At 33.6% G+C, this 17,095-nt stretch overlaps 1 protein-coding gene across 1 annotated transcript; it reads right to left on the reverse strand.

The window, feature by feature from the left end:
• Nucleotides 1-2,603: 2,603 nt before the first annotated feature.
• On the reverse strand, nucleotides 2,604-5,837 carry LOC127280837 (uncharacterized). Its single transcript, XM_051304123.1, has one exon. It carries the CDS (start codon nucleotides 5,789-5,791, stop codon nucleotides 2,612-2,614), a length of 3,180 nt encoding a protein of 1,059 aa, XP_051160080.1. The 5' UTR covers nucleotides 5,792-5,837; the 3' UTR covers nucleotides 2,604-2,611.
• Between the last annotated feature and the right edge of the window lie 11,258 nt (nucleotides 5,838-17,095).

Here is a 17,095-nt window from a genome sequence, read left to right on the forward strand (position 1 = left end):
CTTTTAACTGAAAATTTAAACTTAGGGTATGACTGTAGCAGCAATTAGAGTGAGTATAAGAATCATACATGTATATATAAAAAATAATTTTGTCTTTTACTTGTTTTAACCATAGTTATTTTTTTAGAATTTCATCGCATGTAGTCAACATTTCAAAATATCGTTGCACTGATCACAATTTTTACCACTCACATCTTTAGAACTGAGAGGCCATTTTCTTTATTAAACTACACTTGGCACACGGAGATTCTTTTATTGATGGAGAGAACTGGGACTCGTATATTTTATTTTGAATGGGGAAAACTGGAATTTGTTGTAGAGTTCAGCATCGTATTTGGATAATTTTTGGGACTATTTGTAGAAAAACAAACAAAAACTCGCTGCATTGTTGATGAATGTTGACAAGATGAAAATTATATGCACTGGTTCGTATAGTTAATATTCACTTAATTCATTATTGTTTTGCTTTTTCTTATTATTTTATTTTTGTAGGATTTCTTTTTGAAAAATTGGCTTCGGTTTCCTGTTTGATGATGGTTTGTATAGTTTTATAATATTGTTTTTGATTTTAATTAAAAGTTTCGTGAGAGTAATTATAAATTTTCTTTTAGCTACTGAAGATAATTTTTCAATGGTATGACTCTTTTGTTGAACGGGAATGAAATCTGGGTCTTTTGCTGGATCTGATGCAGGACACATTTAATTTTGGAAGGAGCAGCAGGATTCAGCATCGACTATTATTCAGACAGAGACGTCAAAAGCAACTCTGTCCTGGAGCATCACATGAGGCGCAGGTGGAGGAGGCGGTGGAAAATTGTTGTTTCTTCTACGTCTGCTAGATATCTTTCGATAGCATAGGTAGATATTGCGAGACAGGATCAGCATCAATAGCAATAGTATAACCTTGAATCCAATGGCGATGTAGTTTTTCACATCTAAAATGCCTCCTATTAGTGGAATTTCCATCCTTTCTTTGCCGTGGTGAAATATTCCAGATAGTTTTTATTGAATGGGGTTTTAGACCTCCTATTTTTACAGAAGAAATAAATGTTAGAATTGAATTTAAATGAAAACAGTGTTTGTATTTGAATTTCTCCAATACATACTGACATTAGGACTGATACTATTCACACTCGTTTGGTCGTACATGCGTATCTGACATCCCGAGTTCCTTTTCGTAATAGGTAATAGTTCGAAAATGCCCTCCAACGACTAACGCTTTCCTGAAGTGAGTTTCGAACAAGCTTTCTATAGTAGATTGTCGCCAGTCATTTTCATTGTAACGTTCTATGAAATTATGGTCTATATATTCGAAATCATCTTTTAAGTACCAAGGATAGGGTATGTTTATAATTTGATATTTTGACTCTTCTGCTTCTTTAAACAATGGTGGTAAATCAAAACATGAACACAAACAACTTGTAAATCTCCTATTTATAGGTATTTCATGAAAATCAGTTATTCCTATTTTGTTTAGTTTATTTTTCCTAGCTTTGTGGATAGGTGTCTTGAATGGGAGAGACAATGGGAAAGAGACGTGTAAGCATTGACCATCTGGTAGAAATTGTAAAGGCCTAAAACAACAATTCATGTTGTTTATTAGATAATATATCCAGGAAGAAAAACCCATATCTAAACCTATTTGAAGAGTGAGTGTATTACTGCTTAGAATAACATACACTACATAATTATACAAAAGGCTTTTTGGATCTATGATTTTAATAGATCTTAGAATAGCATAGAGATTGGGATATAGACAAATAAAACCAGATTTTAATCGAAATATTGTCCTTTGTCCAGAAAATACTTTTACTGTCAATGATTCGAGAATTTCATTGTCGGATTCATCATAAATGATCATTGTTTGACCAGCAACTCTAACATCACGAATATTTTGAGCAGTTTTTAGACAATCTAGCAATATGGCATTATATGCTAAATTAGCTAGTGTTCTTGGGATTTTCCATGATTTTTCGAAATCCTTTAATAATCTTTTGATAATTAATGGTGGATTTTTCCGACTAATTTCCGAAATAGGGACATCTTCTACATTGGGAAGCAAGACTTCTAAAAATTCACTCATTTTGAGTTATATATATATATATATATATATACCTAATAATTAAACGGGATGTTGAAGATAATATTCTACAGTTAGGTTTGAAACTAATCCTAATGTTATAGCAGTTTTAGTTCCAATTATTGCAGAATTAAATTGAAAAGATGATTCCGTATTAGGGTCTATAACTAGAAAGAAAATTTTATCACCGTTAACTTCTAATTCTACACTTCCAACTACTAAAAGAAATTCATTTCCTATCTTCTCTATAGAATGACTAATATTTTCATATTCCACGTTTAGAAGATTTACAGAAATAAAATTGTGTTTTGTTTTTAGAGATAGTAATACGTCTATTTCGTCTACAATTAAATCTGGGGACATCAGCGTTATATATTCTTCTCCATTTAACACTATTTCATCCTCAAAATTGGCAGGTGGCATTTTCAACGCTTAAGTACATATTGATTTTTTTTTTTTTTTTTTTTTTTTGTACTCCTTACACAGTTTGCTTCAATCTCTTCACAACCTGATAAAAGAGAAAGATTTTAATTAACAATATGCCATCATTAATTTATCTTTATGTTTTGAAAATCTCTCGTTATTTTCATCTTCTAGGATTACATTATTATTTTGAGTAAATCCTACTACGGTATAAGGACCTTCGGCTCTCTTATCGAATTTATTCGCTCGGATTTCTTTATACGCGAACACCTTGTCGCCAATTTTCGCTTTTAGAGGGCGGGCAGTCCTATCATGATATTCTTTAGACTTTAGTTTCGCTTGGACAAGATTTTTGGCAGCTATTCCCTGAATTTCGCTCATTCTAGTTATAAGTTCTTTTAAATAGGATCCATAAGTCTCAAGCTCTGGTCCTTGGGGAAATGAACTTGGAATTCTTGCTAGTTTTCCGAAAACCAACTCGTAAGGAGTGAAATTAGTTGCCTCGTGAACTGATGTATTATAATTAAACATCGCAAAAGGTAAAAGACGATCCCAATCGTCAAAATCCTCAGCATAATGTTTAATAAAATCTGTCAGCTCAATATGGCTTCTTTCTAATGCTCCATTGGTTTGAGGTCTGTAGCCAGAAGTGGTTATTTGTTTAACTCCAAAAATTCTTTCCAATTTTCTCATGAGTGAACTTATAAAACTTCCTCCTCGATCAGTAAGAACACATCTAGGCGCTCCAAACTGAGAGAATAAATGAGTAGCTACTGCATGAGCGATTGTGGTTGTTTTTATATCGGAAATAGGGACTGCTATACAATATTTACTGAAATTATCTTGCATAGTGAGAATATACCGATTCCCATTTGGAGTAGTAGGTAACTTTCCTACGGTATCTAGGGATACTTTGTCAAAAGGGCCTGCAGGAGTATCGGTTATTATCATTGGTTCACGAGTACGAGCTCTAACTAATTTATTTTGAAGGCAACTCTGACATCCTCGTATAAATTCTGTTATTTCATCTCGCATTCGAGGCCAAAGGTAGCGTTCTCTAATTCGTCTATATGTCTTCGTTATCCCCTTGTGACCTGCTAGTAGACTTTCGTGATATTCCGAAATAATTTTTGGCCTCAATTCTGGGGGTGGAACTTCAATTTTTCCGTGGCACAATATCATAATGATATCGCCACCGCGGAATATTTTTGTTAATAATTCTGTCATTTTACCTTGGGGAAGGGAACCTAACAAATCACCTGTATTTGCCATACGACATGTAGATCGAGTATCTCGGCTCAAAGCTAATTTAAGATTTTTCAAACCTAGAATTACATTTCGCCAGTCAATTTCGTCATAATGTCTTTGTTTAACAATTATTGAATAGGTACAATATCGTCCACTAGGGGTAATAAGTATCTGACCTATTTTTGGTCGTTTTTCCTGCAGTTCTTGAAGATCGATTCTCTCGGTTGCCACTAAAAGTTTTGAAATAGCATCAACTGGTTCACAATCTTCTGACATGAAATGAGCATAATTGTCTCTTTCATATGTTAATGGTTCTGACCATTTTTGAATTACGTTATTTTTAGTCAACACGTCTTTCGTTATTTTAAAGTCATTGTCGTCACAAGTATCAGAAAAAGATGGGGAATCATAATACGGAATACCTACACCTTTGGAAGATTTTTCTATGGGTGTACACTTTGTTCCCGACACATTATCATTAGTTTTTTCCTGTAGTCGGCGTGGCACAACACTAGATTTTTTTCCCATTTTTGAACCATTTGTTTTCATGTAGACAAATGGAGTAGATTGAGCATCAGGAATGACGGAAAATCCAGGTGTTTGAAATATTGATCCTTGCCATTGGGAATAATCCTTAGCGGGGGAATGCATGACATCTGGATCGTCCCTGAAACGTACTGTACTCTGTCTTCCTTCAATTTGTTTAGCAGGTAATGTAGGCGAAGGTCGCGGCGAATTTTCTATTTCAACATTTGAAACTTGGCGCTTGTTGTAATTGTCCAAAAATTTTCTTATCCTTTCTGTGAATGCATCATCTTCGACATCACTATTTTGGCATGGATCCAGGGCTTCTAGAGTATCAAGGAGTTCTTCGTCATTTTCACCTTCCGATACATGCGTTAATTCTGGACGAGTAAATTCTTTATCCATTCCTTCGTGGTCCCATGCTAATGTTAGGTTAGTTTGATCGAATCCTCTATTTTGCATTGACTTGTCAAATTGCTGAAATGATTTTTCTAACCCACTTTTTACTTTCCACACTTTGACGTCTGATTCTTCTTCTGTGCTTCCAATCGGTTGGGGAGCAATATTAATAATCACATTTTCAAGATCACAAATTTCTTCCTCTTTTTCTTCTTCGATTTCAAAATCGTCCATGATTTGTTCTTTATTGACACCTTCTTTTGCTAATTGATCGGCCATTTCATTACCAGTTAGGCCTTGATGGCTCGGTATATGTTCCCAGACAACGTTTAAGGGTTCTAAAGCCTTTGTTAATTTTTCAAAGGCAATGCGATTTTTAACAGGTTTATTTTCCTTAGTTTTCCATTGGTTTAGTTTCCATTTTGGGATCCAATCCGTAACACTTTGAATTAAGAATTTTGAGTCGGTGTTAATCCTCAGATTTTGGATTCCTGCTTCTTGAGCTTTTAAGGCGGCTACAGTTGCTGCTTCTATTTCAGCTGCATTGTTTGTTTGTCGACCCTTGGATCGCTGAGAAATATTTAAGGGATGATTATGACCAAACCAAATACCTATTCCAGCTCTTGGTTCTCCACTTCCGTTGAAACTACAGGCGCCATCTACATAAACGTCTGTATAAGTGTTTTTCGCTGGGGAGAACAGAGGAATAGTGGTTTGAATTTGATCCTCGGAACCTACTATTTTTGGACTCGCCTGTTTCTGTTTTGGGGTTATTTCTACACTAGGGAAACCGCTATGACTTTTTCTGAAAACTGGGGGATCAGAATCTTCATTTAATTCCTCATCTGTTGTTATTTCGCTAGAAGATGATGGTTTTTCACTAGAAACAGGGGTTTCTGGATTTGGAATTTCCCTTCCTCTAGTTAGCCTTTTTGCAATACAACTCTCGTTCGGATCGACGAGATTTTTAGTACCTCGAGGTAAGGTAAATGTTTGATCCTTTCGTTCATCTCTCTTGGTACTACCTTTAGGTCGACCCGGCGGATTTTTACCTGTGGAGAGGGGTTGCTTAGGAATCGTTGATTTTATGAGAGTTTTAGGGAGGGGTCTTCGCATTCTTACAACTTGTGATGGATCACTTAAGGTTCTTTTATAATTAGGATTCAAAATATTTGTTTTTGGCCTTTCCTTATACCTTGCAGAAGTAGAGGGCTTTTCACTATTTGAAGAATCCTTTTTCGCGCACTTTTCCTTATTATCCTTCTTGCTAGATTCGCTTCGCGTTATGGGTAAGGCTCGATATTGCACGGATTGTTTCTTATCTATTAACACGTTCATTGGAATCTGATCAGGATTAAGAGTTTCACTTTTTGCACTAAGGTTCGAGGATGTAGATTTATCTGTATCTGCGTCCGTCGTCACGTCGCTTTGATTGTCTTTTTCTTTTATGGGACTGTTTGATAATGCTTCTACAATTCTGTTAATTTTACCTGGCTTGTACTCGAATTTATACACGTAATCTTGAAGACGTAGCCTCCACCTGTGTAATCTCGCACCTGGATTTTCAATATAACTCATCCAGTGTATCGGTTCGAAATCGCAAGCTAGAATAAATTCTCGACCATATAGATAAGGTCGAAAATTTTCTACGGCATATAGGATCGCAAGGCATTCTTTTTCCGCTTTCGGATATTTTTGTTCATTTTTATTTATGACCTTTGAAAAATAAGCCACGGGTAAATCGATTCCGTCGCATTCTTGAGTTAAAATAGCACCTATTGCACGCTCAGATGCGTCGGTAGTTAACTTAAAAGTTTTCGTAAAATCAGGATATTGTAGAATAGGTTCTTTACAAAGATGGTTCCTGAGTTGACGAAAAGCTTTTTCCTGATCATCAGTCCATTTCCAAACAGTTTCTTTCTTTAAGAGGTCTGTTAATGGATTTGATATTTTTGCATAATCTTGTATAAATCGCCTATAATAACCGGTTAATCCAAGGAATCCTCGAAGTTCCTTGATAGTGGTAGGATGGGGAAAATTCCTTATCGCATTTATTTTATTAGGATTAGGTTTTACCCCTTCTGGACCGATTATATGACCGAGATATGCTACTTCCGTTTTTAGAAATTCGCATTTGTCAGGTTGTAATTTTAAGTTTGCTTCACGGAGGCGATTAAAAAGCCGTCTAGCTCTTCTATCATGTTCTTCTAAAGTGTCGGAATGAATAATGATATCATCTAAATATACGAGAGCTTCCGTATCAAGCATACTGTTTAAAACGTTATTTAATAATCGTTGGAATGTAGGAGGGGCATTCTTTATTCCCATGGGCATACGCTTATATTCGTAATGAGCGTTGCCGGTAGAAAAAGCTGTTTTAATCCTATCGTCAGGGTGTGTTTCTACTTGATGGAAACCCATGGCTAGATCAAAAACTGTAAAATACCGCGCAGTGCCCAATTTTTCGAGCAGGCTATTTATATGGGGTAACGGGAAAGAGTCACCTATAACTTGCTCGTTTAGTTTCCTATAGTCTACAACAACTCTCCATTTCTTTTGACCCGAAGCATCGAGTTTTTTGGGAACGATAAGAACTGGGGAATTGTATGGTGAAGTCGAAGGACCAATGATTCCACAGCTCAATTGTTTTAGGAGCTGCAGATCCATTTGTTCTCGAGCTTCATGAGGACACCTGTATTGTTTTCTAGTGATGACTTTGTCATCTCTTGTTGGAATTCTATGCTGAATTAAATGGGTACATGACAAAGGTTCCCCATTCAAGTAGAAAATGTCAGCATAGTCTTCTGCCCAACCGTAAACAACTTTTCTTTCTTCAGGGCTCAGATGTGAAACGTAAAGGGCATTTTTAACCTTTATAACTCTATCAGAATAACCATTAACATTTTGATCCTGAAGTTCCTCTAGTTCCGAATCTGTTAATTCTTCTCCAGGAAACTTGCAGAAATCAAAAGGTATTAATTCTTGTGGAGTTAGTTCAAGATCAATATCCTCTTCAGTGGTATTGATAGCCACTGCATGACATACACCATTGGTATTGGTAACCACTGCTTCACCAAGGTAAAGTCCTTCGGGTGTAGGTACTAGAGGTAAATAACCTTCTTTTAGGCCCTTGTTAGAAACGTCGATCGCGATTGGTTGTCTAGTCCTCGCTTTAATTCTGAGAATTCGAGCAAATGGTTTAATTTCAGGTTTCAAATTTTTTTTCGATTCTTGTGATTCTAAATCTACGAAGGGTATAGGAGTTATAGGATCCGAGATTGTAACTAACGCATTATGTCGAAACGATATTTGAGCTTGCTCTTGACGAAGAAAAGGTCTTCCTAAAATACCTGATGTGGATATCGGAAAATTATTTTTAACCACGTGGAATTCGACTGGATTTTTCTGAATTGTAAGTTCGATAGTTCCCAGAGTCTTAACGGAATGATTTGTTATTCCTGTAATTTCAGCGCTGTTTTTGACTGCAATTATTAGTTCCGGGTCCAGAGCATTCAGTTTAATCAAATTAGTATCTGATCCAGGATCAACTAAAAATTTGATTTTTGGATGTCTAAACTCGGGAGCAGTCAATTCGACTACTGGGGAGTCTTCGTTCCTAATTCCGACTCTAAGGATTTTACTGAATTCTCCGCGAAGTGTACCGTTTTCGAACGCTGGAGGATCGGACTCGCCACCGCGTCTGAGCGGCGAGTCTGTTGGGAGTTTAAATTAGTTTGAGGTCCTGGTGATAATGACCTTGGGGGTGTGTTGCCACCTCTATATGGTGACATCACCTGCGGTGTTTGAACAGGTGCTTGAAATTGCATCTGCTGCGGGTATTTCGCAGCCTGTGGATATTGATATGGAACAGACTGAGATTTTTGAGGCCACATTGATTTGTAAAACTGGGCCAATTGTTCAGGTGTGAGTTGAATCAGATTTGATTTGTTTGTTTCAGCATTTACTTTTTCTGACCGAGAATCCTGAATTAGTTCGCGGGTTCTTTTTTCGTTTCCAATCTCTAACTGTCGCGAATATGGACTTGGCGAACGTGGTCGGTCTATATTTCCTGTACGAGAAATGTGATAGGATGATGACCTAGATCTTTCTGAATACCGTTGTCTTTCTTCTGCGCGTAACGCGTGTTCAAAAGCTTCGGATAGGTTTCTCGGGTTTCGTGTGTCAACGAAAATTGACATTTCCTCAGGAAGACCCCTTATGAAGGCTTCAAGGGCACAGTCAATTATTGGCTTGATCATAATTTCACTAACAGATATATCATTATCTTCATCATCATCGTTAACGCGTCGATAACGTGCACCATACTTTTCTCCAAGGGCATGTTTCGCACCGCTAATTAACCCTTGTAATCTATCATTATAGTCACTGACTGTTTCCGTTTGTTTCATTCGCAAATTAATGATACTTTCAAAGTACCATTGGTATTTTTTTGTAGAGGCAAAACGTTTTTTTAAGTGAGTAATAAGGTCGTCGAGTCTATCAAAGGTTTTATCTCTAACACTTTCTCGAGCAGGTCCTTTTAATTTACCAAGAACTGCTTTTATAAAAGCCGATTCACTGTTTTCGCTTATGAATACAGCACCGTTTAGCACATCTTGTAAAAATTCATTTAACGAGGGATTTTTACCGTCAAAATGTGGAATATGATAAGTGCTTTGTTGTAATGTCATACACTCTAAAACGGACGCCATAGCTGCACTAGTATTTGGGTTAATAGTGGGAGCTGTAATATTCGCGGTAAGAGTCGTACCGCTATGATGGGCAGGAGGGTCTTCGTCAGCCATTTTGATTATGGTATTGTCTCTATTAAATATTATTTTATGGTATAAAGATTTTCTTAATTGATTCGCCAGGTTGTCGCAAAAATTAATTAGGTCTCAATGCACTAAATCCTGATGACCCTAAAATTCCGTTCTCATAAGGTCCTTGTAAAGGACTTTGAGATGATACTACGTAAAATGTCAGAGCCACATTCGAAAAGAACAAGTTTACTTCGCCTAAAATAAGATGATAAGCGTTACCAATCGGATAATAGTATGGGGGAAACCTTCTTTGATAACCGATTAAGGCATCTTCTGAAATAAAATTGTAATATATGTCGGATGAGATTTTTAATTTAACATTTCCTGATCTTAAACCGGAAGACAAAATTAGTACTTCTTCGGGTGGTACTAAAGAAATGGCTTCAGCCATCACGCATTCATTATTTAAACATGTAATGTGCTTATTATTTTTTTTTTTTTATTCGTAAATTATTATCATATGCAAAAAAAAAATTGGCAGTATCGTCTGTATTTCGCCACCGCGGATAATTTTTGTTTCGCTTTTATTGTTATCTTTTGTTACAATTTAAGATCCGATAATAATTGCTCTATTTCTTTTATATTATCCTTCAAACGCATGTCTCTATCAGTTTCATCACGAATTCTGTCAGTAAGGTTATCTACTATCTCATAGGCTATTTCCAACTGAGTTCTTAAGTAGAACGCATACTGTGCTATCCTAAGGTAATCGTCAAGAAAAGATTGAATCCTATTGTCTATTATTGTCAATTGTTCTTCAGAATTATTGAATGTTAAATTTTTCCAGAAAGGATTCATTCTATTATTTAAATGCCCTTTTTAATACTTAGAGATTTAAATTCGTCAATTAGATCTCTTATCACATTCTCTTGTTCTGTTAAATTTTCTCTTATTTCAATAGCCGAATCTACCAATGCTGTGTTCGAATCACTAAGAGCATGTAACCATGAAGATAAAAATTTAATTCGTCTTTCAATTTTTTCTAAATGACAATAGACGGATTTGCAATAAATAGCTAACTGTTGATTGTGATGTTCTAAGTTCTCTAATCGCTCGTTTATTTCTGACCATTGATCGCTAGATAGTCCGGAAGCTACCCTAGTTAGTCTAGGAAACATTTGCCCTTTTCGTATATTATTTTTAGGGCAATAATCCTAAAACTTGACCTGTTATATTTCCTATAACACCGGTAACTATAGGATGGTTGAAGGGTGTATCTTTTGATATTACCAGAAAAGTCACAGTTGTTCCGAAAGCAACTACATTCATTTGACCGATTATTCTATAGTGAGTATTATTAACTATGTGATCTTCTGGTTGTGTAAAATGAAGAAATTCTACTTGCAAATCTTCTTCCGAAATATAATTGTATGGTGTTCCTGGAAAAATCGATAATCTAACTCTATTTCCGGTTAAATGTGGCGATTGAAATATAATTCCGGTAGGACGACCAAATAAAACACGTATATCATCAAGTAAAGGCGCCATTAAGAATTCATTAATTTATTATATCGATATCATTATTTTCAAATTCAATTTGTCTGATTTCCTCTTGCTGAGATAAAATTCTTTGTTCTATAGCTTCTTCAATTGTTAGATCTATAATCGAAATGTCGATGTTTTCATTGTTGTTATTAACGAGTACCGGCTCTAGTATATTTCTAACAGTTGGTTTAACTTTTGCTACTGGTCTATTTACAATTTGTGAGTTTACTAAATTTTGGTAAAGAGATGGTTTTGTAACGAGCTTTAGTTTTCTCGATCCGCGTTTACCTCTTTTCGAATTCCTTGAAGAGGATGGTTGTTGATTTTTACCGTTTTTCGGCATTGAGGAAAAGTGGAAAACTTTATACAATTAAAGTTTTACAAAATAAATTCTAAAATAAGTAATATCTTACTTTAAGAAATTTATTTTGTTTTTATTTCTTTTAACATAGCAAGATGCTTAAAGCTGCAGCATAATCACTTGCGCTTTAAGCAGCAAAGTAATTATTTTTGCGCGTTTAAGCGATAATTATTTTAAAACAATTTACATTATTTTAATATAATTTTAGCACTCTTGCACATTAAAAGGGCACCAGGAAAGAAGAACAAAACCAATCTCTCAAAGGTATAAACCTCGAGCGGCAAGGTCGCAGGTAAATCAACTAAGATTTCCGCGTCTTCTTTTTGAGGTTTTTTTTTAGGATTTGGAATATTGGAGAAAGAAAACTAATTCTTGAAAATTAAGACTCCATCTTCAATATCTACTTTTTGCAGAAATTTTAAATAAAGAACCAATTTTACAGAAATGTTTGTTTTCTTTTTAATATGTGGTTTTTATTTTTAAACGTCAAAATATTCAATGCTGCAGAATACTTACTCGAGCTAAAGCATCAAAGTAAATATTTTTGCGCTTATGAACGATGATTATTTTAGAGCAATTATATTGCTCTAATATAATTTGACACTTTTGACAACTTTAAAAATTTCAGGAAAGAAGTACACAATCAAGCTCTCAAAGGAATAAACCTCGAGCGGCAAGATTACAGGTAAAAATCAATTAAGATTCTGTGACTTCTTTATAGGATTTGGAAAGAGAAGAAATTCAACAAATTTTCTTATTTATAATCTGCTCAGCTTTTTCAAGAACAAAATCAAATAATTTCGAAAATTCTTCAAAACTTTTTATTTCACGAATTTGAAGGTCATCGCGTTCAATTTTTGTTATACCGAATTCTTCTGAGAGAGTTTTCTCGTCGCGAAAATTTTTTTGTTTTTTACCACCACGTCTACCTTTTGAAGAATTCATTTTAATACATTTTTTTTTTGAAAGCTACTGATTTTCCGGAATAGGTAAACTAAGTTCACTCATAAACGATTTGCCTACAATACCGATAGCTTTTGAATTTAGTCCTGTGTCAACAATACAGAATTTAATTTCTTTCCATAGTATTGGAATTTTTACCGATCCTAATATACTTAATATTTCATTTTCCGTAAACTTTGTATAATTAATCTGAACGAATGATGCTAAATTTTTCCTTTCTATTAAATTGAAATTAACAGTAGGATCGTAAACAAAATCTCCAGAATTTTCCCTTAAACAATCTGAATTTATTGTTACTATGGTCGTATGGTTTAGATGACTAAAAGTTAGATTTGACCATTCTTCTATCATAAAGATTTATTTATTTTTATCAAAGTTCATTTTTAAGAAATAGTAGAATAGAAATAGTTGAAACAAGCGTGCAAACAATAAGCACTGCTAGTTTCTAAAATAGTAAAGAGGTCAGGCGTGCAAACAATAAGCACTGCCCTGAAATATTAGAGTAGAAATAGTTGAAACAAGCGTGCAAACAATAAGCACTGCTAGTTTCTAAAATAGTAAAGAGGTCAGGCGTGCAAACAATAAGCACTGCCCTGAAATATTAGAATAGAAATAGTTGAAACAAGCGTGCAAACAATAAGCACTGCTAGTTTCTAAAATAGTATAGAAGTCAGGCGTGCAAACAATAAGCACTGCCCTGAAATATTAGAGTAGAGATAGTTGAAACAAGCGTGCAAACAATAAGCACTGCTAGTTTCTAAAATAGTATAGAAGTCAGGCGTGCAAACAATAAGCACTGCCCTGAAATATTAGAGTAGAGATAGTTGAAACAAGCGTGCAAACAATAAGCACTGCTAGTTTCTAAAATAGTAAAGAGGTCAGGCGTGCAAACAATAAGCACTGCCTTGAAAATAGTTTAAATAAGGTAGAAAGAGTAGGCAGAGTTTTTAAAGAGAAAGCATTTATCTTTAATTAGAAATTTAAAAAAAAATAAAAAAAAAAAATTTTTTTTTTTTTTTTTTTTTTTTTTAATTTAATCCAAATTATTGAAAATAAAAATTCCACTGATTTTATTTTTAATTGAATCCCACCGCTGCCACCATCAACTTGTTACGAACGAGAAAAATTAATTATTTAATTTTTATAATTTTAAACAATTACTTAAAATTTTCTATTCGCCGGAGGAACCAAGTTGCCATTAAAAGTCAAAATGAACATTTAACTTAATAATGTTTATTTTTATGTGGGTTCGATTAATTATATCGCCGATAGAAGACGAAACTGCCAATTTAATCTTTAGATCGTAAATAATGTTTCTTAGCTTTGAGATGAAAATCCACACTATTTTTGACAGCACAAATAAAAAGGTCTATTTGATTGAATAGAACAATTGGAATTTTAGTTTACAAAAATTTATTAAAAATCAAAGTAAAAATTGCAAAAATTACACATTATATGCTTTCTTTTGTAAAGAATAATGTTTTTGGAACGATACAGTTTTTTATTACTTACGGCTAGATTTCTCTTACACACTACCGTCGAGAGAGCTTGTTGAGAAGGGAGAATTCTCGCGATCTCGTCACACAATCAACGGGCAAAACGAAAGAAAGGTGTTATGCGTATTTCCGCGTCTCGAAACGCGGTACCGGTACCCTATCAGACACAAGCGGCGCAGGTACAATCCGTACGGACTGGCCGGTTTTAAGAACAAAAAATTATTTAATAAATTATAAATAATTTATTAAATAATTTCTCACTGTACTGATCAACCGATTGGGACTCAGCCGGTTCAAGGTTCGATTTAATTTTACGTCCGCCCAAAGAAAATAGAATTTAAATTGGAGCCAGCTCGCAGACGGGCCTTATTCTTAAAATTAAAAATTGGCTCAACGACAATCTATCGTGATTCAGCAATTTTAATTTTAGAAATTTAAGCACTGCTGTTAATTTACCTGGCTCAACGAAAATCTATCGTGATTCAGCAGGTATATTATTGAGCTTTCTCCACAGTTTAAACTCTAAGTTCACTTTTTAAAGAAATAATGCAAAAATCAGTAACACGTACTAAGTGATTGACTGAAGACGAATAGGCAATGAGGCCCTATGAGCTTCTGCTTATAAAGAGCATCGCGAGATGCACTTAGTGGGATTAGTGAATCAGGGGTAGAAGGATTCTGGGGGTTTCAGGGGTATCGATAAGAAAACTTAGATCATCGTCCATCGATATTCTCAGAACCCATGATTCTTGTTATTCTTTTCTTTGTTGACACTATTGGAACTGCACATCTCCATATGTGTAAGTGTATATATGTGTTTTTAATAAAGTATAACTCGCAACCTTTGTTGAATTCCAGAGCGGTCATAGTTCTGCACAGATTATCGTTTTCATATTAAAAATGAAACTATTTTCCTTTTTTATATATGCATATACATTTTACGCATACACACGTACATTTACCTTAGTACACATACATATATGCACGACATACATGTCTCAAAAATTTTCTTCTCTTTTTTTTTTTTATATGCATTTTGTTTTTTTTACAAAATTGACCCTCTTAAAATAAAATCTTAATTGTTGCGAGTTTATATGTGCTTGGAAAATGTGACATGTTCCAATTTAAGCTATCAACAATTATTCTATCTTTATTTCCCTTTTTTTTTTAATTTGAAGGTATTATAAGGAAAAGAATAGGGGAAGGAAGGCAGTGTTTGCATCGCGCGATACTCCTCAAGCGCCTCACACATATGCGTTACGCAGGCTATGGGGAGTCCGTGTCTGTGTGTACCGCATCCACGCTACGAGACTCATTGCACCTGAACGCGTGAGAAAGAGAGAGAAAGATAGATAGAATTGACATATGCGATTCTTCTCCCTTCTTATAAAATAATACATTTTCGTAAATATAATAATTGCAATATAATAATCACATTATTGTTGGTTACTATAATATGCGTAGAAATGTGCAACCAAACAATGTATACACATATCTATGCATATCACTTTGGCATACTATGAACACACGTACACACGATAAAAATAATGCACACGCATACGTGCATATACAATGCATATTCTTTGAAATAATATTTGATAATGATGATTCTAATAAGTAGAAAAATAGTATTGGTAATATATCCAATTGTTTATAATAATAATTATGATTAATTATTAATATTAATTTTAGTAAATGTAATTAACAATGATAATAATACGATTTATCATTATTAATAAAAAAAATCATGAATTAACAATAATTTGCATATTGTTAATTAATTAATTACTGCAAATTACTAATAAAAATGAGTAAAGTATAATTGTTTTATTTATAATAATATTTTAGTATCTTTATATAAGGTAAGTACACTATATTATATTTTTCATGCATATATTTATAATATTCAAGCTTGAATATTGGTATTAGATAATTAATATAGTTTATAATATAGCATAATATAATATAGTATAAATCATAATATAGAATAATATAACATAAGATAGAATAAAATAATATATTATAATATAACAGTTTAACAAAGTTATATTATAATATCATAGTCATAGATACATTTTTAGAAGCAACGAGAATATAAGACTGTGTGTGTGGAGTATCACTCAACGCGCGCGATTATCGGGGATTCAAATTACATGCCTATATACATTGTGGCATCGACTTGGAGATTTTATTCTTAAATAATTTTCAATTATTCTTGAAATTATTTATTATCATTTTATTTATCTTTTATTTATAATTTCGTTACGATAGTTCGTAACAACAAGAAAAACATGATACTTTGCTTCCTTCATACATTTCAAGTATTTCGAAAATATTTAATATTTTTAAACTATAATTTAATCAAAATACGAACGTATTACAATCTCCAAACGAAATAAATACATTTTCCATTTAAAGAAATTTGTGCTTTAAAATGATCATTTATTTCTTTAATTCAAATAAAAATTTAGTAAAATCAAAGAAATTTTTCTTTGCTTCTACGAAAAAGAAGTTTTTAAGTCGAAATTTAATACAATAATACAATACAATAATAAAAACTGATTTTATTTTTTTAATAAATTTTATTATTAAATAGGTCATTAAAAATAGAAACTTAAATTTCAATATACTTAGGTTTCAAAATTTCATTTAAGCGAGATATTAAAAAAATTCGAATTTATCCCGTAGGTATGTTTGTTTGTGCACCACTTAATCGACATTTGGGATTTCCCCCACCCAACATGAACTACATAATTTTCATGTTTTACCATCAGTCGGTATGGAAGTTTCCTGTAAGACGTTAATTTCAATTTCTTTATTTTCCTGTTTTTATCATCAGTCGGCAAAGAAAATTCCTATAAGTCGGTAATTTTTTACAGTTTCATATTTGACCATCCGTCGGTAAGGAAGTTTTCTGTAACTCGGTAATTTTTTATTTTTGTATTTTACCATATGTTGATCAGGAAGATCCTTTGTCCATCGGCAAAGAAGATTTCTGTAGGTCGGTAATTCATTTCTGATCTTTAAGGCCAGGTCCAAGTGAGGCAGCGCCATCTACATTGATACTAAAATTTTGGAAAATTTTCAACAGCCTTTTCTTGAAAACAAGATGGTAAAATGCTTTTTCCAATTGCACATTGTCTTTGATTTTCTGTTATTTTCATTTTCAAATTAAATAGTGAAATGGTTTCCGCAATTGTACTATTACCAAAATATCTGAAAAAAATTCGTTTAATTTTGAGTCGATTCAATTCGGCCATGATTGATATAAATTGATTAAATTTTTTGCATC

Source organism: Leptopilina boulardi, unplaced genomic scaffold (genome assembly GCF_019393585.1).
Source record: "Leptopilina boulardi isolate dan_hultmark-lab unplaced genomic scaffold, ZJU_Lbou_2.1 LbouV2_255, whole genome shotgun sequence".
NCBI lineage: Eukaryota > Metazoa > Arthropoda > Insecta > Hymenoptera > Figitidae > Leptopilina > Leptopilina boulardi.